Source organism: Aptenodytes patagonicus, chromosome Z (genome assembly GCF_965638725.1).
Source record: "Aptenodytes patagonicus chromosome Z, bAptPat1.pri.cur, whole genome shotgun sequence".
Lineage (NCBI taxonomy): Eukaryota > Metazoa > Chordata > Aves > Sphenisciformes > Spheniscidae > Aptenodytes > Aptenodytes patagonicus.
In genome coordinates this window covers 89127453-89151671 of record NC_134982.1, presented here as the reverse complement: position 1 = coordinate 89151671, position 24219 = coordinate 89127453, and the positions used below count along the sequence as shown (strand labels likewise).

At 45.9% G+C, this 24219-nt stretch overlaps 1 protein-coding gene across 8 annotated transcripts; it reads right to left on the bottom strand.

Annotated features, from left to right (window-relative positions):
- Nucleotides 1–5931: 5931 nt before the first annotated feature.
- On the bottom strand, nucleotides 5932–23953 carry ZBTB5 (zinc finger and BTB domain containing 5). 8 transcript variants are annotated; one of them, XM_076361710.1, is made up of 3 exons: nucleotides 23839–23953; nucleotides 15420–15841; nucleotides 5932–10220 (listed from the first exon to the last, which is right to left on the bottom strand). In XM_076361710.1, exons 2-3 carry the CDS (start codon nucleotides 15521–15523, stop codon nucleotides 8192–8194), a joined length of 2133 nt encoding a protein of 710 aa, XP_076217825.1. In that variant the 5' UTR covers nucleotides 15524–15841; nucleotides 23839–23953; the 3' UTR covers nucleotides 5932–8191. The 8 variants fall into 8 exon arrangements, 7 of the variants coding, with proteins under 7 accessions (XP_076217825.1, XP_076217827.1, XP_076217826.1 ...); XM_076361712.1 differs by having other exon boundaries at nucleotides 15420–15805; XM_076361711.1 differs by having other exon boundaries at nucleotides 23864–23953.
- Between the last annotated feature and the right edge of the window lie 266 nt (nucleotides 23954–24219).

The following is a 24219-nucleotide window of genomic DNA, read 5'->3' as shown; positions in this document are numbered from 1 at the left end:
AGCCCCTTTCCCAGTGTTACCCCACTTCCTCTGGGAGCTTGCTTGAAAGGGGTAGCTTTCCTCAGAGTCCCCTGGAGCTGTGGCAGTCCTTCTCAGTCTGCTGCAAGCAAGCCCAGGGGTCTGCTCTTCCTCAGATGGGAACTGAGCCCTTTGGGGGCCCTGGGGAGTCTTCTGTGGCTGGGAGCCACAGTTGCAGCTTCACAGTCTAGACCAGAAATTTTCCCATTCTCCTGTGCAGCCAGCACTCAGGGAGCAGCTCTGAAAAGGTCACTACACAGCAAAGGAAAACATCCAACTGGGATTTTCAGAATAAAAGGCAAGGATTTGATGTATAGGATTGTTGCATTTTGAAATCAACAGCAAAGTCTGTTAAACAAGCACAGTCATGTTACTTTGCTGGAGTTCTCCCAGAGACTTGTCCTGTGCACAGTCTTGCAGCAACAGCACTGCCACAGCTGGACACATCTGCAAATTGTGAATTTGTGTTCCCCATGTATGAACACATGTATGATGAAGCAGCCAGTTCAATTTAGCTTCTTTTCATGTTCTACCTCTGCGGGATGGTGGGGAAGCCTTGGCAAGTGCAGCCTGCTAGGGCTGGTGGGGGGACAAGATGGGGGTTCGGCTGGCCCATCCCTGCCTGACGGTGGTGAGGCTGCTTGGGGGCACATGTTGGCCTTCCCATGGTCCCATCCCCTCGTGCCCTCCTGGCACCTATGACCATGAAGCAGATGGGAGAGCCCTGCCCACTGCCTGCAGAATCTGTTCACAGACCTGCCAGTCATGGCCACGTGGTGCCACCCACCCCGGCCAGCCCCATGGGTGTCCCCGCTGCATGGTGTGGAGATCACTCTCACCGGTTTTAAACCAGACTCCTGCCAGCTCCGTGTGCTCCCAGTCCTCGTGCTGGGGAACATGATGAAAAGCAGACCAGGACTCAGGTTCCTTGTGAGCTGTGGCTCTCAATCAGTGCAGTGTTGGCCTCACCCACCCAGACACTTCCCCACATCAGCCCAGAGGGATGGACCAGGGACATGGTCCGAGGACCAGAGGCAGCCCTCTCCTCCCTGCCAGCCAGCTGCCTACTTCTTAGAGCGACTGAATAAGGTGCCAGATGCTGCAGGCAGCCTGGGACCTTCAGCCGGTACAAACTCTGCACCTGCACCACCCAGCACCTCCCTGCCACGGCTCTGCCTGGTGATGCCACGTGCCCAGCCAGCACCCCCGTGCCCAGGGAGGAAAGACCCTTCCTTGTGCTGCCCAAAGGCTTCAACTACACTTCAGGTCTTGGTGAGAGCCACTCATGCCCATAGAAATTGCGCTGAAAAAGGGAGAAGTAACAAAGCCTCGGCTGCTGGATGGACGCGAAACCGGTGCTCTTGTGAAATGATGGCTCAAGGGGAGGGGGAGAGGGCCTGCAACAGGTAAAAGGAAAGTGTCTCATTCCTAGCTCAGGAGCTTGCTGGCAGTGCTCCCAGCAGTGCTGCCAACAGCCCCTCTCTGCCAAACTGCGGGTAGGAGCTCTCGGCACCCACGGACCAGGAGGAGGAAGAGCCTCATGCTTCCTCCCGCAGGGAGGCCACAGCCCGGCCAGACCCCTCCTGGAAGGTGACCAGTGCCCAGCGCTCTCCTCACGGCAAGTCAGGCACAAGGCAAGCAGTGCGTGCCAGGCGGTGACGCTGCCAGAGGTGGCCGAGCCTGCAGGCAGTTGGTGCTGTGCTGCAGCCAGATGGATGGACAGAGAACAGCCTCTGGAGGAAAGCCCAGGTCAGTAACTGTCCATAACATGCTTGAACTGCTCAATTTACTGTTCATTATTGTACAGCACAGGAAGGTTTCTGGAAAGGGTAAAAGAAAGTGCATGAGTCTGCACCTCTGAGAGCAGCAGTGTACTGTTTTCTCCAACTCTCATCCCGTATCAAAGCTGAGCAGGGTGCTGCATAATAATCCAAAACATTTCTTAACAGATGAGAGGGGAGGGCAGCAGCTGGTATTGTCGTAAGCCTGCTGCAGGGAGGGAGCTGAAACACACAGAGAAAAGCCTGTGCTTGGGAATTAAAGTTCATCTAGTACACTCTGTACTTCTCTTTCTGCCCCATGACAAGTATTGTTCATGCTGAATTCTCTGCTTGAATTTCTCTTGATGTTAAATGAGCCATACTCTGATAGCAATAATAGCTATTGGAAGATGTTAATTGATTAGTTATTGATGCTGGATAGTTAAAGGAAGACCTTTGCTTCATGCCTCAGAGAGTATCCGACGTTTATCAATACGCTTTGATTCACAAGCCTTGCTGATTACTGTATGCTTGCCCATCAGAAGCAGAAAGTGTTTGGGAAGTTTCTAATGAGACCTCTGCTGACCAAGGAAAAGTTTGTAGCCATGATGGTAGATAGGAAGGGAGTGGTCTCCTGAGCATCTCTACTGGCTGGAAAGTTTCCAATTGACATAAGAGAAATCAGAAGGATTTACTTTGATGTGAAAACCTTGGCTGTATTACATGGGCACAAGTCCATCAGGTTAGTTTGCTGGTCTGTATGATTTTTGAGTTTTGACACTAAAGATTCCGGTATTGGTGAAGTTACTGTAATGCTGAAGGATGTTGACTAAGTATTTGAGAGGTTATTGTGACCCCTAATGATGTGAGAAATAGTTAAGTGTAAATGAACTGGTATCTGAGCACTTGTATTAGATTCTGCAAGCATGTTAAGAAATGGACACAAACTTGTAAATAAGGCTGCCTCAGTGACTGAAGCACATTTCAGGTGTCGCATCTTGGAATTTCTTCGAGAAGAGTACCTTCTGCACTGTCGATCATTTTGCTCTGCCAGCCACAAAAATCATCAGTATGCCCTTACTGAAAAGTTTTTGCTTTCTAAAAATACTTAAAAACCTGTAAATGATAAAATGTTAACCTTATCTCTGTGCCCCTGCTTAAAGGAACCTGCAGTTTTTTTAGGCAAGTCTGAGTGTGGCTGGTCAGAGCTGAACCTACTGACAGCAAAGCACAGGTAAGCCTTGCCGAGTCTCTGTCCAAGGGCAAACACCTCTGAACAGGATTTCTTGCTCAGTAAATTCTGGACATGCTCTGTACCAACAATCACTAGTCAAAACTTTGTGCCACCAACACCTAAATAGCTAGCCAGTGTGGTGAGCTGCAGCAGCTCCCAGGGCAAAGTAGCTGTGCTGGGCCTCCAGATCATTGCGTCAGCATCTTCCCACAAGGAATTCAGAGAGCAACAATGACAATGGATTATGGATTTTACAGATGTCGCGTAGATGTTAACATTATTTCAGTAACGACCATAATAATAATCTCTTATGAAGAGTATATTCTACCAGGAACAAAATTGTTACTGAGTAAAGTACAGGCTTTTACGATTCGTTTGTGCTAAGAACAAGTATTTCCTTACAGGCTGGCATAAAGAGTAACAATCACTTTGCAGGTGCCTTTCAAGTGGCCTGTTTTGGTGGTTATTTGGCTGATGGCGCTGATGCAAACAAGAAGACTTGCACTTGCCCTGCTGCGTGGGAAGCATTTCACACCAGCAGAGCTATTTCTTCATTCACCGTGTGCTCACAGCAGGAGGAAGAGCCCCGAGCACAGCAGGGAAGAGGCACTGGAACGCTGTCCCTCTGGACGGGTGGCTGGTGGCTACGGAGCCAAGTGTCACGCTTGCTCTTTTCAGCTGCTTGCAAGGGTCAGCCCCCATCACGTGACACATAAGCAGTAAAGGTGGTAAAACTGCCACAGAAGTGAGAGTATTCACTGCAGCAGCTCAGCACTCAAAGTACCTACTGATGTTTAAACGATTGTCAGGGACAGACCCCTCCCTTGGACTTCCTGAACAGAGATATTCTTCTTGTGGTTCGGTAGTGTTTTACAAGGTTGAATTATGAGCAAGAGATGCTTGTGGACTGACCTAGTGAGATTACAGTACCCTGCTGGAAGTCACTGACACGAGTGACCTGTAGCAGCCGTCTGCAGAGACAACCGGCAGAGGACAGAGCACACAGCCTAGCCTCCGTGCAAGTTTTCCAACAGGAAACTTTGCCAGAGTCTTTCCAAGACTACTTTCTCTGGCAGGAACAGCAGGCCTTCAAAAGTGGTTCCATAGTGTAAGTGAACACAAGGCTTCAGCTAAGCATGCGCTCCTACAAACACATAGTTACACAGAGGTAGTATTAATGTATGGCTTCTACCAACTGACATCTTACATTAGTTCAGAGTATTCCTTTTTACAGGAACCTCCAGACTGAACTTATTTTCATATATTATTAAGAAAAATTAAGAGAGTGCAATATAAGACTTAAATTACAGCCTGCTGGTTTTACGCCTTTTCAAAATCTATTTAACTAACCTGATGTCTATTCAAGACATGAATTACGCTATCATGTAATGCAATTTATTCTTGTCAGCAGTAATACATTTTATTAAGCAGGTCACCAAAACAGCCTTTGCTAGTTGCCTTGTGCTGCAGACCTGGAAGGTCAGTGATGGGCATTCAGATGTTGTTACCAAAAATAATCATGCCATTACCTAGCCACTCATCCTTGCTCCCTTGCCAGCACAAGCACCTGCGCAGTCACAAAGTGAATTCATCAGGGAACTGATACAGCTGAAAAAAATGTCAATGATTTCCATGCACAGGTAGGGATGCTCCCAGAATCCCAAAGCTTTCCAGCCTTCATCTGATGAGGGAGATGCAGGCAATGTGCCCCTTCCAATCAAGGCTGCAGTAGGAGCAAGAATCCCTGCAAGTAGGTCAGCCAGCCACAGCGCATCTCAAATGATCTGCATGAAACATCTTTAATGAGAGCCAGCCAGAAGACAGCCCACCACACTGAGGCAGTGGCTCCATGAGACACTAAACCACCCTGAGCCTGATCAAAGCCACTACAGTGAAGTCCAGCTGCACTCTGCTGGTTCAAACAAAGCATTGAGGGGACAACACAGTCCTTCAAGACTTTATACTGGCTCAAATACGGACCCACTTCTTGTTGATTAGGTATCACATGTCCCCTCAAAATTGGCAAAGCCTCAGCATGAAGCAGGAGGCCGGCCACAGGCAGCACTATGTGCTTGGCCCCATTTGACAAAAATGCCTACATGCGTGCCTACATTTCAATAGGATTATTTTGCACTGCCAAGTGATCTAGTAACACAAAGAGCCCAATCAGCTAACACACAAGCATTACTTGTTTAGTCAATCCATTATATGCTGTTGGCAAAGACACCAGGATAACATAAACAAGTACATCAAGTCAGACGCAGCAGCACAAAAATGTACGGTTTATTTTCAGATGTTTCATAATACTAACATACCGACATCTTCACATGAGATCTCACTGTAGCATTTGTAAAGTTAAATTTTGAACAAAAGTCAGGGTAATAAGCTCTTTGACAATGTTACCAGGCTTTGAGATGAGGTACTCTCATTTTACAGTAGGGGATAGCTAAGTGGAGATACCATTCTGAGATGTCGCTTCATACTGGAAGACTAGGAAAGCAACAAGCTGGCCACAGGTTCCTGGGTTTGCAGTGTGCTCCTCCAGATGCACTAGATGTCAATGAATAATGAAATTTAAAGTTGCTACTTCCAAAAATGCTCCAAGTTGAATTTTTTCTTAAAGAAAGAAGTCCTCCTGCACAAGGTCTGATATTTCACAATGACATTAAAATTTTTATAAAAACAGAATGAAAGTACAATTAAATAAGTTTATTTGCTCATATTAGTTCTTAATTACTCTAATCTCCTTACGCACATAAATGCTTTATTCCTATGCATCATAAGAATTCAAGGAATTCAGATGTGCTATAGGGAACAGATAGAAAAGGTAAAAAATCCCCTATTTTTAAAACAAAACACTAGAAATGCAAGGAAGATGAAACAATCAGAACGTTACTAATAAGGCAACACAAGAAACTATTAAAGTACAAAATACTGCATTTTATTGATGTTTCAGTGAGATTGTTTAGTATAGCTCAATGCTGTTAGTCCCCTGATATCAAAATTATTATCAAACAAAACGTGGCATATCCTAATGCTTTAAAAAAAATGCTGTGTATTTCCTTAATGCTTATAAAATCAAGAGCCAGAAATATGACCATTAAATAAATCCTATAACAAAATCTTAACATTTTAAAGGAATTAATTCAATCATTCACTACGTTTCCATGTTCCTGTTTACCTTGGATGCTCAAGGTGCAAATGACACGTTGACAGACATTTGGCATTTTTTTTTCAATGTGAAGCAGTGTAATTAGAGATGAAGATACATTTCTTCATTAGCGGACTATTGTTTCACAGAAAGCCAAGTACAGAAAGATTTCCATGTTTCCTTTGGTCTGACAATGACTGACTGGTTTCTGTGCTTCAACAGTTTTGATAGTTCATCCTGCTAAATGACCTACAGGACTGTGGATTACAATTTTATCTTCAGTTTATCCAAATATAAGTCCAAGATGTTTAAGAAGGCTAACTATTATGTAGCACAAACTCCATAAAACTGCTGAATATCATCACACAGGATACATTTCCTATACAGAATAAAATAAAGAGGGGAAGGTTTGCAAATTTTTTTTGTATTAACGGAAAGCTCTTGCTCTGTGACTTAGATACCAGGAAATGTAAATCTTCTGTCTCTCCTGAGCAGAATGGACATGCTGTAGCCCTGACCCAGCTCGTATATGGTAGAGCAACATTAATCAGCAGAAGTGCTCCAAAATTTTGTTTAGAAACCTAATATGCTGAACACCAGCAGTTAGTTCATGTGCATCTTTAACACAGAAAAAAAGAGACTGCAGACAGTATTAGTTACAATGGTATCAAAGAGGAAATTAAAACAAGATTTACACAATTCACTTGAAGAATAACGATCACTGAATTTCTGCTATACAAAGTGTACAGTGCTATTTTTTAAATTAAATTTATGCTAGATTTTTTTAATTTATGTGGAAAAGTACATTTATGATACTACTTTAAGTGGAAGGACTGGATTTGACAACTACATTTTATAGAGAGACATAAATAAATATGGCAAATGAAGATCATTCCTGACTGGTTTGATCTGAGGAACAATCCATAGTTGTGAAGGACAGTAAGTAAGTGTACAGAGGAGGAAATTAAAGCCTGAAGATAAGAGTGTCAGAAAAGGACAATATGCTTATGCAATTAATGGGGATCAGATTGACTATCAGCATCTGGAAACAGCAAGAGACTATCTTACACAGTAAAAAAAGCCATCACAAATTCTCTCTCTCCTTCAAAATAACAAAGCAGACAAAGACAAGCTCTTTTCAGACTTCTCTGTATATAGAATTTTAACATAGGAGATACAAATTGGTTAAAATGCTGCTAAGAATAGCACGAACAAGAAACAGTACTTCACTTATCACTTAATACAAGTTTCTACAGAAAAAATCAGTCAAACATCCAGATCTTGCTGTATTCAAAGTATATATACATCTGGTAGTCCAAAAGTTACTTGTCTTGGATTTAATTTAAGCACCTTCATTACACAGTGTCCTTTACTACAAAACAGCCAAACATACATTCATAACCCTAGAACTATTTTTATAATTAGCATACTTTAAAGTATTATGTCAGACAGGTGCATCCAAAGTTGTTTTTCTCTTTTAAAGTCTACATTAGTTACAGTAAACAGCTCTTGCGTTACTATCCATATGTAATGCAGCAACTTGTTTTAAAGGTGATTTATTTAAATGCTTTCACTTTTACAAAATACTTTAGAAAAAAAAGAGGAAATTTGCACTTCAGTTTCTCATTCTTGAAACGTGCTACTTCATGAGATAACTACGCTCTCACCCCTCTGCCCTGCAAAGGAACTGCTTAGCTCTAGGGATTGTATCCCGATCAGCCCAAGGCCTGAACATACATCATAGTAATGCTTCGCACATCTACAGTGCGACTTCTGAGGATCTCCAAGTTCTTTGCTTACAGCTGTTTAAGCCTCACAACACCCCTGTGAGGTAGATACAATAATATCCCCAATTGACAGAACCAAGACTTTTGTGTGTGTGGCACAATCACACGTAAGTGTTCACTGACCAACAAGAGCAGCCTCTGAGCCTGCAGCCTTGAAGAAAATAGTGTTCATGTTCCTGCAGTGCTTCAGGGAGCTAGACATCTGCACTGGCATTCTCCTTCAGGCCCGGGGTGGAGAAGGTTAAAGCAACGTGCTAGGCAGATTGCTGCTCTGCCACCTCAGGCAGGTTGTCTTGGAGTGTTTATACAGGTGGCTAGACTGGCTGAACCGTTTGCCACACTTCAGGCAGGCGTAAGGCTTTTCTCCCGTGTGCACACGGATGTGTTTCTTGCAGTCTGTCAAGGTCAAAAACGTCTTGCAGCAGATCTTGCATGCATACTTCCGTGCACCTTCTACAACCAAGACGTTGTGCTCAGATAAGGCCTTCTTGCATTTTGAAAGGACATCTGCAGATGCCCTCGTCAGCTGTGGCGGACCAGGTTGCGACGGATGCCCGTTTTCAAAAGAAGTGGTCCCATTCATGATCAGCTGGGAACTGGATGAGTTATCTTGCAGCTGGGAGCTCCTGACGGAGGTCACCACAGGCATTTTGGGGGCTATGCGGCGGTAGCCAGGAAAGCTGCTAGCTCCACCTCTTACTGAGCCCATCATTGCCCTTGACAGGGAGTGCAAGCCCAAGCCCGACCGTGGAAAATCCATGCCGAACTGTTCTGCCGCCCGGTACCCAGAAGTCTGTACACAGGGGAGACCCATCACGTCCTGCATTGGTCTAACAAAATGAGAGTCTGCAGGCTCACTAAATGGATTCTCGACATGAGAGACAGTGGTGGATGAATGGCCACCAGCAGGCCCCGACTCTGGACTCATCAGATAAGAGGCATCACTGTCCATTCTGCAGTCACTGGTGGTATTTGGAATGTTGTCATCGCTGTTCTGACTAGCACCGAAGCCACCACCTCTGCTTTTATTTAGAAAATTTGAGATACTGAAAGTAGACTTGTGTTCCAGGTTATTTGACACCTCCATAATATGGATGTCTCCCACCCTATCCGTACTGGACTGTGGGTCAGAAAAGCTACGATCACTGCTCTCGGGACTCAGTTCTATCTTCTCTGCGCTCACTACTCCTCCTTCCACTTCAACAGACTCACTGCCCTCTGCTTGCGACGTGACATCGCTCACCTCGTCTTGAGGCTCTGGGGAACTCAAGGGTTCAGACTTCACCACCACCCTCATGTGCTCTTTTTCATTCAGACTGACCTCTGGATTCTCACATGGGAAGTTGTTCTTCTCAGAAGCAGCCTCCTGATCAAAGCTGGTTTCCACCTGCGTTGCCTGGGATGCCATGGACATCTGTGAAATGTTTCCTCCACTGTTGTCAGACTGGCTGGGCACTTGAGCATCTTCCTGAGCACTGAAAGACTGATCAAACATAATAGTATTATCCTCCTGGTTATCAGCAACAGTGTCAGCCTTAGAGTTGTCCACAATCTTCAGTGAATCAGGTGAGAAGAAATCTTCCCGTGAATGAACTACTGACTGCCCGGTCTCTGCAGTCACATCGGAAACAGACTCATCCATGGTAGGCCTGATGCGCTGTCTGGCCCGATCTTCAGAAGACTGTTTACGTTTGTGGAGACGACGGATAGGAAAAGTAGTGCGCTGCTCGATGTTACTTCTCATCGAGGAGCTCATAGTATTTGGTTGTTCTTCTGTGCTCTGAGTGGAATTTAATGCAGAGCTCACGATGCTTAGTCCAAGCTGCTGGAGCATAAAAGACCTCTGCATGCGCGCATTTTGCTCTTGAACTCTATCACTCGGTGGAGACATCGGCAGCGTCCTGGTAGTAAGGTAGTGTTTGCATGCTTTAACAACAGAGTTCAAATGTAAGTGAGAAGCAGCCAGCAGGACATCCATAACGTTGCTCTCCCCAAGCATTAGTGTGGAAGTATACATCATGTCTATCAGAGCAGCAAAAGCTTCTGCTGTCACCACTTCACTGTCCAGCTGAATCATATTCATAGTCTGATCTCCTTCTGCTACTGTAAACAGAGCTCGGAAATGTGTGCTACATGCTGCCAAAACAGAGCGATGGGCTTTGAAATGCCTGTTTCCCACCACAATGACACAGTCGCAAAGCTGGCCATGAAGCCTCTGGTAGTTGAGCTGCTGAAAGATTTGCTCAAAGTGTCCTGGAAAATCCATGATCCTATAAAACAAAACAGAAGAAACTATAATATTAAAAATGGCTGAAGTCCTATTCAGACCACAGTGAAACCAGGTTTAAAAATGAAAGATGATGGCTGAAAGACAGATGAACAATAACTGATCTTAATTTACCACTGACACATTGGTACTGTATCAAAGCTGGCAATCTTGTGGAGGAGGATGAGGAAGAAAATACAGGTTCTGCCATGGAGCTGACCTAGTATAACAGCCACCTCAGCATCAGATGTGTCACAAGCAGCTCCGCTGTAAACTGAATAACACAGACCATTTCACCTCCGTTAGCTCCTGTCCAAACTAAACCACACTCTTTAGTAAAACATTTAATCCTGTTTTTTAAAAAAATCTAGTTGTGAATAATCTACTGCAATCTTTGATAAATTGCTCACGTTATTAGGTAACCTCCCACTGAAAAGTCTGAACTTTAATTCTGAACTCATTTAATCCAGCTTCACCTTCTGCAAATGACTTCCTGCAGTTTCTCAACTACTGCACAGAACTGTCATGCAGGTATCTGCTTTTCACACAGAAACATAGAAAAGAGAGTTAATGGAAAAGGAGGGAGACAATTCTGCACTGGAACAAGTGGTCAGCTCTTATCTCAAACTGCCACCTTTAGCTATCAGAAGTGCAATACAATTTTCTTATTCACTATAGTTTATCAGCTGGGATGCACTGAAAGTCCTCTGTTTTTCCCACAAAATAAAGAAAATGGTAGAAAGATAGAAAAGTTTGCTGACGTTAAGAGCCATCTCCGTACTTGCTATTCCTTATGAACCTTCTCGGTCCATAAGGAAGTTATGGGAAGCTTTTGACAAAATGATGCACTACTCAACAAGACAACTAGACAAACTCAGGGGTGTTTTTTTTAAATTTCCATTAACAGAACGTAAGTCAAATCTTAGCAGACTCACCTTAAGACTAAATAGGTGACTTTCAGTGATATCTCTACTTTTTCTCATGACAAATCAACAAAGCATAAGATTTGGGAAACAGAAAGGTTGCATGTATGGGGCATACACACACACATTTTTGTGTTCACATTTATTTTTCAATAGCAATGCCACAGTATCATGTGATACAAGAAGACTGTAAAGCAGCTAAAATAAAAGGTCAAACAGAAAGAATTATACTTTTGAAGAGGGATCAAATGTGAGCCTGCCAATTTAGAAATTCTGTCCTCAAATGCACACGTTGTGAACAAACCATATGCTGTATTTGCATATCTGCACAGTCATAAGCTATATGAGTAAATTGCATACAAAGCTTCCCATAGTCACGTTTGACCAGTAAAGAAAAGTTTGCTCTGAAATAATGTTTGTGTTTCAAACTCTCCGCAGGTGTTTCACTTTGCACAATGACTTTGCTCAGAAAGTATGCTCAGGCCGGAGACAGTAGCTGCCAAGTACACGCATTCATTCAGAGGAAAACAGATATAGCTGTTGATGTAGATTGTTAATTACTTTGCGATTTTGTTCACCTGGATGGACACAGATTAACTATTTACTTGGAAGGATCAGCAGAAAAAGCAAAACCTCAGAAATGCAAAGAGCAACTCCCGAGATTACAGGCATGGAGCAACAGCAGCACGTGGCCACAAAGGCTCCCTTCAGCCTGCAGAAGCACACAACCTGCAGCAGCTCGAAGCTCTGCGCTCTCCTTTGCTGCAAGGCAAAAGGCAGTAAGGGAGGCAGGGCAGACTGGGGACTACCACCTTTGAGACACATACTGCTGTAAGACCATGCTGGTGAAGGTCAAAAAGCCAAGCAATACACAGAAGGGCACGGATAGATTTACACACTTATGCATATGTAAGCAGGCTGCTGTAGAATTAGAAAGGTCCACGGGCTTCTGGCAGCAACTCAGCTCAAACTAGAAAAGTACATCTGCAACGTTCCCCAGCCTTGGATTATCACCATTAACATGTCAAGGGAAAGTGGAAGGGTTCTTGATCCTCTTTTATAAAGGATACACGTCTTTTGAACTAGTTCAGGAGTTATTCTGCAAGCAGCATGAGATCAGGTTTCTCATTAGGAAACAAAGTTAACACATGCTCTGTGTGCCCTTGCTCCCTGCACAATAACCCCGCTTTCTCCCACGCCGCACCCCATCACACCGAATCCCCCCATGCCCCAGAGGAAGCTCAGGCTGGGCCTGAGCAAGGTTTCCCAGCCACAACATCCACTGGCAGAGCAGAACAAGCACAAGCTGAACACATGCTGGGTTCTCCATTCAGCAAGGGTACAAAGCTAGGCCCCTCTTTTCTATTAGGCCCACAGCTATAAACCTTAAAATACTTAAAGGTATTAAAATACTTAAATTAAGTATTTAAAATACTTAAAATACTAGTGTTCTCAGCCAAAACTTGCCAGTGTCTGCAACAGCTAGGTAAGAGATGGGCAAAGCAACTGTACTCTGTAACACTTCTTGTCACCACGTAACAGTTCTGCGGACAGGAGGCTACAGACAGCTATCAATCAGGAAGGCCTTAGATGCAGATACTCTCCGGTTTTAGCCTGTCTTGCGGCTATTATGGACACTACTGTGTGATGAACAGCTACCATTTTCTGATTCCTAGGCTTATGAAATCCCTTAGGGGCAACCTGGACAAACAAAGGGACCTGCTCAAGTTTGCAGCTTTTGCTGCACTTGGACTAACATCAGGCTACATAAAATTAAGGGCATCGGTAGTATAGTAGGCGAAGAGACCTGAATTCATGCCAGAAGAGGTGGCAAGCTAACATAAAAATACAAAGACTAAAACCATTAGGTCACCAAAAAAATCTCACAAAACAGCCCCTGCCTGCCTCAGCTGCCAGGCTGGAGCTAATGTAAGAGCAGCTGCTGTTCCCCAGCCAAGAGGCAGCTGGCATTCACCCACCTCCTCCTCCTCTAAGGCACACAACATACACTTTGCAGGTCTTTGCTGGAGAAAGATTTCACCACCTAGTCCACTGGACAAAGAACCTTGCCCCTCTCCAAAGGAGACACGCTTGCAAAGAATCACAGTTTTACCTAAACACTGAAAAGCCAAAAAGCCAAAACTTCTGCTGGCAAAAATCTGTTGCCTCCAACTGTAATTGGTTCCTGTGTATTTTAAAAAGAAGAAATAAATTACACGTCATGCCTTCCAGCAATGGTGAGGGTCCAGGCTTACCACGGCATCAAAAATCCCCTAATTTGGCGGCACTAAGGCTATGATGCCTGAAATAAACACCGTAATGAGATTTAAGTAAGTACTATGTCAGAGTCTCCCTTATCTCTATAAATGAAGTTATGTAATAAAACAGAAGAATTTGAGTTTGCTGCTTTTTTTTTATAAGAAATAGGAAGCAGGTTATTTTATTTATCTTTCACTACCAATGTGTATGTGACAGTAAAAATAAGATGACATTTTCAAACAAAAAAATGTTAAATAAGCCAAACTGGAATTGCACAATTTTTATTTCTACACATTTTCTCTGAGAGAAGGATAACAGAAGGGAAAGTGAGGAAATGCTTCCTGGTGGTTGTAGGAGGCGGAAGGAACATAAGAGCAGACCCTGAAACTCACTGATCTCGGGCAGCAGGACAAAAGAAGATGGGGAGCCTGTGACAAGAGCCACAAGTCCCAGCCAGAAACGTCTGGAACGTGGCAGAGGCCAGGGCTGCTTTGTGAACAGTGCTGCTATGTCACTGTCTGCCTTTGCTGCTCCTGCACATCTGGTTAAACTCATGCCCTCCTTTGCTCCAGCAAGCACCATGGAGGGACGATCTCCTCTGTTAGGAAAGCCGCCCTCCAGACAGGCATCTCTAGAAAGTTGAGAGGGGACTGCCAAACAATTCTTCATTTATCTTCTTTTGCTCGCCTCTGAGATGGGCTAGGTGTTATGCCAGAGATAACGCTCTATCCTTCACTTCATGGGACTAGGATCTAGGGAGAATTTGGAGAGAGGAAGAGGAGGAGATGGAAGGGGCCCAACAGTTGCCAGAACAACAGAGAAACTCTCTCTTTCGCTCCATTTAGAGAATCATCACTATAGCATCAGTGTGCTCCTGGAGGGCCTGGATGTTGGTCGACTTTCTTTTCACTTCACTCCCCATTCAAGAGTGACAGCTCCAAGGAACAATTTCACAGTTGTACAGCTATATGCAGGGCTGATCCGCACAGTGTACAATGCTACAACCCACCAGCAGACACCCGGGAAAACGCCAGGCACTCACCACACCAGGAAAGCCAAGGGATCTCCTTTCCCTAAGGACCAGAACTGCAGGACACTGTGGTATTAACTACAGTGACTTCCCAAAATGCAGCAGTGCTGAACCATAACCACCACCACTTACAAAGGCAGCTAAGACAGGAGCACTTTGCTATGCCCCATCTGCAACCAAGAACAAAACCATTCCACTTGTATCTTCACTGCAGAAAGCACAGGCCCCAGCAGAGAGTGCTCCAGCTTCAAGGGTCATCAGAAGCAAGCTGTTCACAAGCACCCAAGCAGTTCCCAGTCTGTGCACTGCTTCAGGTCATTTTAGGAAATGCACTGTAGAAGATACAAAATACCTGAGAGCTCATGCATTGCCCTTATCAAGCCAATCCCAGGAGGTGGTGTGTTTCAGAAGACTATGTAGTAACTCATTCAAACCAATGTCCAGAGAAGACTGGATGTGGAAAACACCACACCACATGAGGACAGGATTTCACATCAGTAAAAAGATTGAGCTGGACTCCAGAAAGGAAGATGGGTTACAGGGATGGTCCAAGGTATTTCTGCCCAGGCAGCAATATGTATTTGAACCAGAGAAAACAGGCAAGAGTCATTGTTTTGACCAATGATTTGGTATTTCAGAATTCAGAGAGAGTCGTTGCTTACAGTCACTAAAAGTGATTGCATCCTTTGTGCACCTGAAACAAGACAAACCCCAGTTTTGCTTCAAATAACATTAATTTGGCTTGGTATTTAACTTTTACTACACCATAAAGGCTGAAGTCCTCAAGCCAGAATCAACAAACACAGACCCCACAGTGAAGTTGAGATCTTGTACAAGATCAATTGAAAATTATAAAACTAGATTTGAGTCATATATATTGCATACTATGCACACACCACATTCGGTGAGATATCAGCTACTTCAGGTTACTAAATACATGCAATGCATCTAAGTCAATATCGAAATGTAAGTGACATTTCTGGATACGCACATTCGGTCTGTCTTCCCCTCCTGCTTTGGTGATACCTTGCCTTTCCGCAACAGCTGGCCATAAAGACTCCCCTGAACCACCCGTGGGCTGCACATCCCCATCATCCCCCTGTCAAATGACCCAACATCTCCAGCACGTGATGGGTGGGCATTCCATCACACGGTGTGTGACTGCCTATCCGGATGAAGGACAGAGATGCTCCCAACTGAGTAGTGAGTGGTTTCAGTAGCCAGTCTCTGCAGCCTTCATGAGGCTCACAGCCAGCTCCAGTTCACATCCTGGGGACCCAGGGAATGTTAGATGAAATCTTCCGCTGAATCAGATCCAGTCAGTGGGACCCAGGGAAGGCATCAGTGGTACAAACAGCAGACATCGAGTCCAGCGGCCTTTTGGAGAGCAGCGGGAAAGGGAACAGCTTAGTTCTATAATCAAACAAATGACCACAAGTGAAAAGAAACTATACCAAATTGTTTAGTTACAAGCAGTTTTACTATAAATACAAATAGTCAGAGCCAGGAAAATTTTAAGGGCAAGCAATGAAAAAACATCTACGAAATCCTGACTGGAAAACAACCATTCTGCCTGTCCCTGGACTAAGGCCTGTGAAATGAAACCAGCAGGGTCAGAACCAAAGAAACACTCCCTTCATGTAACACAGTAAAGCTACAGAACTCCTTGCCATGGGCAAGTACACGTGAATTCAACAACCATTACATAGATTCATCGAAGAAAAAACAATTGAGAGCTATTAAATGCTCAGATGCTACCTTTACCTGGGGAAGGCACTAAGTGACAAGTCACTGGAGGCGTAGTTTTATATACACTTACCTCTCTGGCTTTCAATTTTACAGCTTGCTTTGGTATTTTCAGAAGAGTTTTAGGAGAGAACTATGAATTTTTTTCATATGAGATTGATTTGGTAAAAATTAATAAGGAAGCATTTTGATTATATGCTTAAAACAATAATTAACCTTCGAATAAAAAGTGTGCTCAGTAGATATTTAAATACTTAACTTGCCTCTTCACTGCTAGAGGAAAACATTACCACAGCAGATGCAACAGCCCAAGAGAGGTGAGGCTGCTGCTGCTAAACGTCCCCAGGTCCCAGAAGGAGAGTGGGAGAAGACGCATTCCCAGTGGGCACAAATGCACAGAGCACCCATATATGCTACAAGAGACACTCAGCACTCACACAAACAAAGGCAGCAGCAGACGCCTCATCCTGCTTCCCTCTCTGGCAGGGCAGGATGGAAGTCCACCTGCGAGAACATACATACAGGCGTATGAGGTGGACACCTCCAGCAGCTGGCCCTCCCAGCAGCTGGCCCCTGGGTCCCAGGCTCCCCATCCCCAGTCTACAGGCATACGAGCCCCCGAGGACACAGCCTGGCTCCAGTTGCCAGTACAGATCGTCACAGGTACATAGAGCCAACCAGGATTACCCTGGTCCCACAGCGGACCCTCCCATGTTCTCGCCTCTATAGACGCAGGCGCTGTCACACCCAGAGCTGCCCTCAGGGACCCACAGACCCCCTTGCTCCCAGGCCACTTCACCAGCTCATCCAGGTTGATCTTTGCTGGCCATCAGACACTCGCACTTGCTCAGTCAACGCCCCACAGACACAGGGACCCTCTGCCCTGTCACCTGACCCCTGCTGCACCCACACCGATCAGAGCGCCCTCACCCAGGACAGGGCCAGGAAGGGATTTAATTAGGAGCAGGACAGACAGCGCTGATCAGGTGCAGGGCATGGCCAGGCAAGTGCACTGACCAGCCAACTGCCTACATGCGACCAGCCCTTTTTGTCCCCTTACCCCTCTATATTTCCACACTTGTTCCTCCCCAAATCCCCTAAACTCCCTCCTTTGCCTCAGCTCTGGTTCCTCCCCTAAACATCCTGTAATAAGTCCTGTGGGATCCCAGGCTGGTTTTCCCTGCAGCCCATGTGTCCCAGCAGTAGGCAGCAACCCCCCTGGGGCAAAGGCTTTGCTGGGACTGCCCTGGCCGGGGCCTGGACAGAGTGCTCCCTCCTCAGGGTCCTTGATTTGGGTTCCCACCTGTGCCCCTGTGCTCTTCTGGGCCTGCGACGGGCTGGCTCCAGGGATGGGCCTGGGAGCAGCCCCGCAGGGTACTGTTTGGGCTCCCCTTCCTGCCATTGCCTCTCCAAGCTCCCTTGGGGCTGTGCAGAGGAGCTTGATCACGTAACCGAACATTCATGGTGGCATGTAGTAAAATATTCCTCATATATGTGGATGAAGATTAGGCTTAAATTTCTAAAACTTCACCTTCCATATTAAGAAAGCATCAGGATTAAAAACACCTGATTGGGAAGATGATGTGCAAGTGTTTTGAAATTCTAGGAAAAAAGACCTACAATTTACAATTACACAGCCTGTTTATTAATCTCCCATTAGTTATTAACCTCAGAGTCTCTCTGTCAACTCCAACCAAATTTTACAAAGAGGAGGTGAGATACTGAATTCCCACATTTTTTGTTGAAGTTGGTGTATGGTTACACAAGAAGCCAAATTTATAAGGACTACTTCTCACAGAGTCGTAATTAATTCCCTTATTCTCTTAAACAACACAAAACACTCAAAACCAAAACCAGCCAGCTGGCCAGTTTGCACACACAGCTATGAATGAGGCACTCGTGCTGCCATCTGCCCAGCCAGGCAGGTAGGAAACACAAGGGACAGCTGGTAACACAATCACATAGCAGGAGAAGGGACACTATAGATTTTTCCACGGGAATTCAGGTTTTATTAGCACATATTTCTACTACTATTAATGGTAAAAATTTCTTCATATGGTTTCTTTCTATTTCTTGAATGATTAGCATTGATAATACTATGTAGACTTACAGCCCCTTTTTCCATCAAATCCCTCTGCTCTAATACTTTAGCTGCAGCAAGATGGGACGAGGCAAGTATTTAAGTACACTTGCACTGAAACTACTGCAGAATTGAAAACTTTTCTCTCACTTCTTTAAAAAAAAGTTAAAGTTAACACACTATAAAATAGTGTGAAAAATAGCAACTCTGAATAATGATCTATTTAAAATTTTATTGCTATGTCCAATACTAAAGGACAGTTTAGATTACACTGCAATCCTGAGCCACTGTCAAGAAGTCAAACCTACATAGTCAAACAAAAAAATCAAATGCAACCTCAAGTTCCCCCTAAAGAAGCTTTTAAAAAGTCTGCAAAGTAATTGATTTTGTGTTACTAAAACCAACAACAAAAGCTGCCTCAACGATACTGTTCAGTAGAATGGTATCAGAAGAAATCTCACATACAAATACACTACTGAAAACTTTAGACCAGGTATTTTTTTTTTACTTATCAGATAAACAAAGGACAATTTATTACTTGTACCTCAAACCCCATTCCCAACAATTTGTATTTAAATGCATTTGATATTCTAGGTACCAAGCCTGCAGGAATCCCTAGCCTATAGCCAAAACTTGAGAGTGTGCCAATATAATATTAATAACTGTTTGCCTCTTAGCTTAAATTACATTTTACAAAACATTACAATACACTTGTACTGTGCTTAACCATTGTGCTTGAAATAATACAGCTCATAAAAAGCTCCCCTGAAGCCTGAAATACAAACATAAACCTAGGTACGAGTCAGTGATAGAAGTGTTATTTTAGAAAACACTTTCTACTATCAGTTATGTTGTTTTTTTAACAAGCCAGCAGGACAGTGGGAGGGTAGAGGCAGGAAAAATATAAATGGAAGTTTTCATTTTCTTTGACATCTTCAGCAAGTTTTGTCACTTTGAAACATGGAGGGTGTGCATTCTCTGCTCTGAGAGTGTTTTCAAACTGAACATATGGTGGAATTTTAGTTGACAGTAGTTAAAATGATTTCTGGATTTGCCCCATACAACTAAAGCAGACTTCAGTGTTACATCGCTTTCGTGTATGCGACAATATGGTGAGTGCCAGCCATGAAAGGCATTTTTGTGTGTGTCTGACAAGTACTTGCAACTAGTGACTTTGACAACTGACAAGTGAGCTTACAGCATCTCATTTGAGGTGTTTCCTTAGCCAGGTTTTATATATAGTTCAACTCACACAGTTTATCTCCCTATTGTCAGGGAGGGTGAGTTACAACTTGTCTAAGAATCAGAAAGGATAAACTGCACCACAAAAGCTGCTGCTGGTTGCACCAGCCCTCCAGAGAAGAGCAAGAGATTTGCATATGGCTTAGTATTTTCTCATCATCTGAAAGGTACTGCAAATAGATAGTCCAACCTATGGCAACACCAACTCATTAATAAACAGTAACAGCACAGCCTGCCAGCTGCAAAGAGCATCTTTGAAAGGAGCAACAAAAAGCTGCCTTAAGACGACTAGATTTTTCTTAGACACTCTTAGTTATCTGCAGAAATGGACACTAGCTATGAGAAGGCCATCCTCCTGCTTCCTCATGTTTTCACTCACCTCCTCCCAGCCCTGTGATGCATCTCTCCGGATCCTGCAGCACAGTGTGATAGTTCAGAGGAAGACACACAGGAGACTGAAATGTGACACTCCTGCATTTTGATGTGCCATCTCAGCTTGTCACCCAGGGGGTTGTTTGTTTGTTGTAATTCTACTATTTAACACACCTGTACTGCTGTATATTCTGAACAGACCAAACACTGTTTCCTTATAATTCCTGATGAACCCGTTCATCGTTTGGGCTTCAAGGTCAGTACCACAGCTTTCACAGGCATCAGTCTCTCTCAAAAGAGTTGACGTATGCTTTTCTGGTCAACTTACAAAAGCACAGTGTTTTCTAAGTATCAATAAGAAGCAGGAAAAGATGATCATGGATTCTATTCTTGGTCTCATGAAGCTAAAAAACTGTATCTAGATATGAGAAAATGGCTGTTCCCAAGAGCACAACAGGTTTTTAGGCATTGCACAGCGAAACACCTGAAGAAAGCCATTTGGGCAATATCACAATTTGATTTATTTACAAAGGGAAAAGCAGATAACGCTGCTACACAGAACTGGTGATACAGCCATTTAAGGGCACAAGAAGACAAACTGCCATCAGTGAGGATTGATCTGAACTCACAGTTACATTATCAGTTCAGAAAACCTCTCCTGAGGTGCATGGTACTACGGCAGTCTCTGTCACTGCCTTTGTCCTCTCACAAGAATGCCCAGCGCTGCAAAGGAAACTCAGTTGCCAGCTTCTCCTGCCTACCATTACCCCCAGTTCATGAATCAAACCACGAACACCACACAGAACCAAAGGTCTGCAGGCAAGGATCCCAAAGGAAAGGGCAGCCACAGACAGCTCGGTGCCAGCATGATGTCTTCTTGCTCAATATGGCAATCATTTCTAAATCTAGCTCAACTTCACTATTTACCAGAGACTCGAGAATTTTAAACAGCCCTGTCCAAACACCTTCCTTGGTGATTCCTTTGCCTAAGCTTTTAACCCCAATGAAACTAGGGTTAACTGCATAATGAATAAATCTACTTTTGCCAGGAAGTGGTTTAGATCGAAGTAACAAATATTAGTTTGCCACCACCACAATGGATTCATTAGTATTACACATCTTCAGCCTAAGCAAATAACTATATCCATATAACTGACTCAACAGATGACTACCATATTTCAAATGAGAACTGTTGAATTATCTGCTTCTGATCTTCCCAAACTCATTTCAAAAACTCATCTTCTAACACTGTGATTTTACCCTCAGAAGGGAAAAAATCTACATGGATGCACTGCACAGTTCTGTCTATTCCGGCATTGTGGTGGGTTGATCAGACACCCACCCAGCTGCTCTCTCACTCCCGCTCCTCAGCAAGGTGGGGGAAAAAGTAAGATGAAAAGCTTGTGGGTTGAGATAAGGACAGGGAGTTCATTTGCCAATTACCATCCGAAACACTCGACTTAGGGAAGATTAATTTAATTTATTGCCAATAAATAACACAGTAGGATAGAAAGAAAGAAAGAAAAACAAAACTAAAAACACCTTCCCCCCACCCTTCTTCCTTCCTCCCAGGCTCAACTTCACTCCCAACTCTTCTACCTCCTCCACCCAAGCAGCACAGGGGGATAGGCAATGAGGGTTGCAGTCAGTTCATAACACTTCATCTCTGCCGCTCCTCCCTCCTCACGTTCTTCCCCTGCTCCAGCGTGGGGTCCTTCCTACAGGAGACAGTCGTCCACGAACTTCTCCAATATGGGTCCTTCCCATGGGCTCCAGTTCTTCAAGAACTGCACCAGCATGGGTCCTTTCCACAGGGTGCAGTCCTTCAGGAACAGACTGCTGCAGCGTGGGCTCCTCTCCTTGGGGCCACAGGTCCTGCCAGGAGCCTGCTCCAGCACAGGCTCTCCACAGGCTGCAACTTCCTCCAGGGCACATCCACCTGCTCCACCGTGGACCTCCATGGGCTTCAGGCGGACAACCTGCGTCACCACGGTCTTCACCACGGGCTGCAGGGGAATTTCTGCAACGGCGCCTGGAGCACCCCCTCCCCCTCTTTCTTCACTGACCTTGATGTCTGCAGGGTTGTTTCTCTCACATACTCTCACTCCTCTCTCTTGGCTGCTGTTACCTAGCAGTTTCTACCCCTTCTTAAGTATGTTATCACAGAGGCACTACCACCATCACTGATGGGCTCAGCTTTGGCCAGCAGTGGGTCTGTCTTGGAGCTGGCTGGAATGGGCTCTAGCCAATATGGGGCAGCTTCTGGTGTCTGCAGCCACCCCTGCAGCCGCCCCCACTATCAAAATCTTGCCACGAAACCCAATACAAGCATGTACTAATGAAGAATTAAAAAGAAAACATTGTCTTAATCAAGGTTGAAAAGCTACACTAGATGGTAACAATTTACATGATTTGAATGTATTATGCTGAATTAACTAAATCCTTCCGAGTACTTTTTGAAAGGAGGAAGAAATTAAGCAGCTTTTGTCAGTTCAAAGATGGTAACTTCTTTCTCTGTTTTCACACAGACATCACTCCAGGTCTACCTTTCCTTTATAACATATGGGTTTACAGCAGAGTGCCACACCGTTACCAGCATGACCACTGCAGACTTTGCCTTCGCTAGCACAACCATGAGAAAAACTGGCAGCGAGTTAGGTCAGTGCCACAGAGACAACACATACATTCCAGAGAAGCAACTGGTGTGCACAAAACTTCTGTACACCAACAGTACATGTAACATCTCTCCACTTGTATGCCGTCCTCCACAAGATAAACTATGACTCAATAATTACACCAAGTACAAGAAAGTAGAACTTATTTATAGCATGTCATCTGAAGATGTTTCTTTGAAAATTCCAGAACATTAAATTAACTGACAGATAAGAAAGGCTGTTGTTCCTGTGCTCATTCCTGAATGCACCAAAAGGCACTGTACTGAAGAATTGTGTTGTACCTTTTTTCTTTTTTTTACATCACCTGGAATATCCAAGTTTTGCGTCCCCCTCAAGACTCAAGATAGCATCTACATCTCATCCTTCCATCATTAGTAGTTAAAAATACATCCAGATATTTAATTTTGTATCTTACACAAACATCACCATACACACAACAAAAGGCCCTCCAGAGATTCCTTGTCAAATGCAGCGTCTCACACTCAGCAACAGAGATTTGTGTGTCTTGACCAGGTCAGAGCCAAACGCGCTTCAAGGAGTCCCGATGCAGAGACCAAGCGCCAGCTTCGTTCCACAGGATCCTGGCAGAAGGAGCACCCGACTTCTGCAGGGGCTCTGCACTTGCCGGTATGACGCTGCCGCCACAAGCCTGCACCTGAACAGGCCCACGGAAACCCCAAGTCCTCAGTGGACAGAAACCCCACGAAGGCAGCTGGGTGTCCGAGAGAAGCGAGGCCGCCACCGGCTCGCGGGGACCGCATGCTGTCCTACGGGTCCTTCTCAAGCACAGCAGAACCGCGTTCCCCGCCACCCGGCGGAGCATCCATCGCTGCTGCCATCCGCAGCCCTCCGCTCTGCACCGCCCGTCACACGGCCGCGGGGCCCTGCCGCGCCAAGCCTCGCAGCACCGCCGCCGGCGTGCCGATCTTCTGCGCTCCCCGCTGCGCGGGCTCCGGCGGCCGCCCTCTCCCGCACGCACCGGGGCCGCGGGCGGCCCGCCCGCAGCTCGTCGCCCTCCCGAGCACCTCCGCCTCCCACGGGGCTTCCAGCTGGCCCGGTAGGGTTGCCCGGGGCGGCGCGGCGGGGACCGGGAAGGGGCGGCCGCACGAAGCAGGCGCGCTCTCCGCCCCGCCCGCCCGGCCTCGGCCCAGCCGCGGCCCAGCCGCCCACGTCACCCGCCGCCGCCGCCGCCGCCGCCCCCCCCCCGCGCGCCCCCGCCGGCGCGCTCCCGGCCGTCCCCCCACCCTTGTCTGGCGCCGGCACCACCCGCCGAGCCCGCCACCGCCCCCGCTCACCTGCGGTCCCCGCCCCCCCCGCTACCTCTGCTCTCCGGGCGGGAAGGGCCGCGGCGGGGCGCCCCGGGCGGCGGGAAGGGCCGGGCGCGGCCGTCGTCCTCGGCCCTGCAGCCCCGTCCCCCGCTCCCGCGGCTCCGCCCCCACAGGCCCTGCGCTGCGGCGGCCGCGCCGGCGGTCGGAAGTGACGCCATCGCGCAGCGGCCCACTCGACACGCGCGGGCGGGGCGGCCGTGCGGGCCCGCCCACCCGGCCGCCAACCAATCAGAGGTCTCATTACTGATAAGCAACGGCTTGTCCTCCCCCTCCCTCCTCCGCCAACTCGGCAATAAGCATATCCATGATTGGGCGGATTCCGCTTCCCCGGGAGCGCGGAGGGGCGCC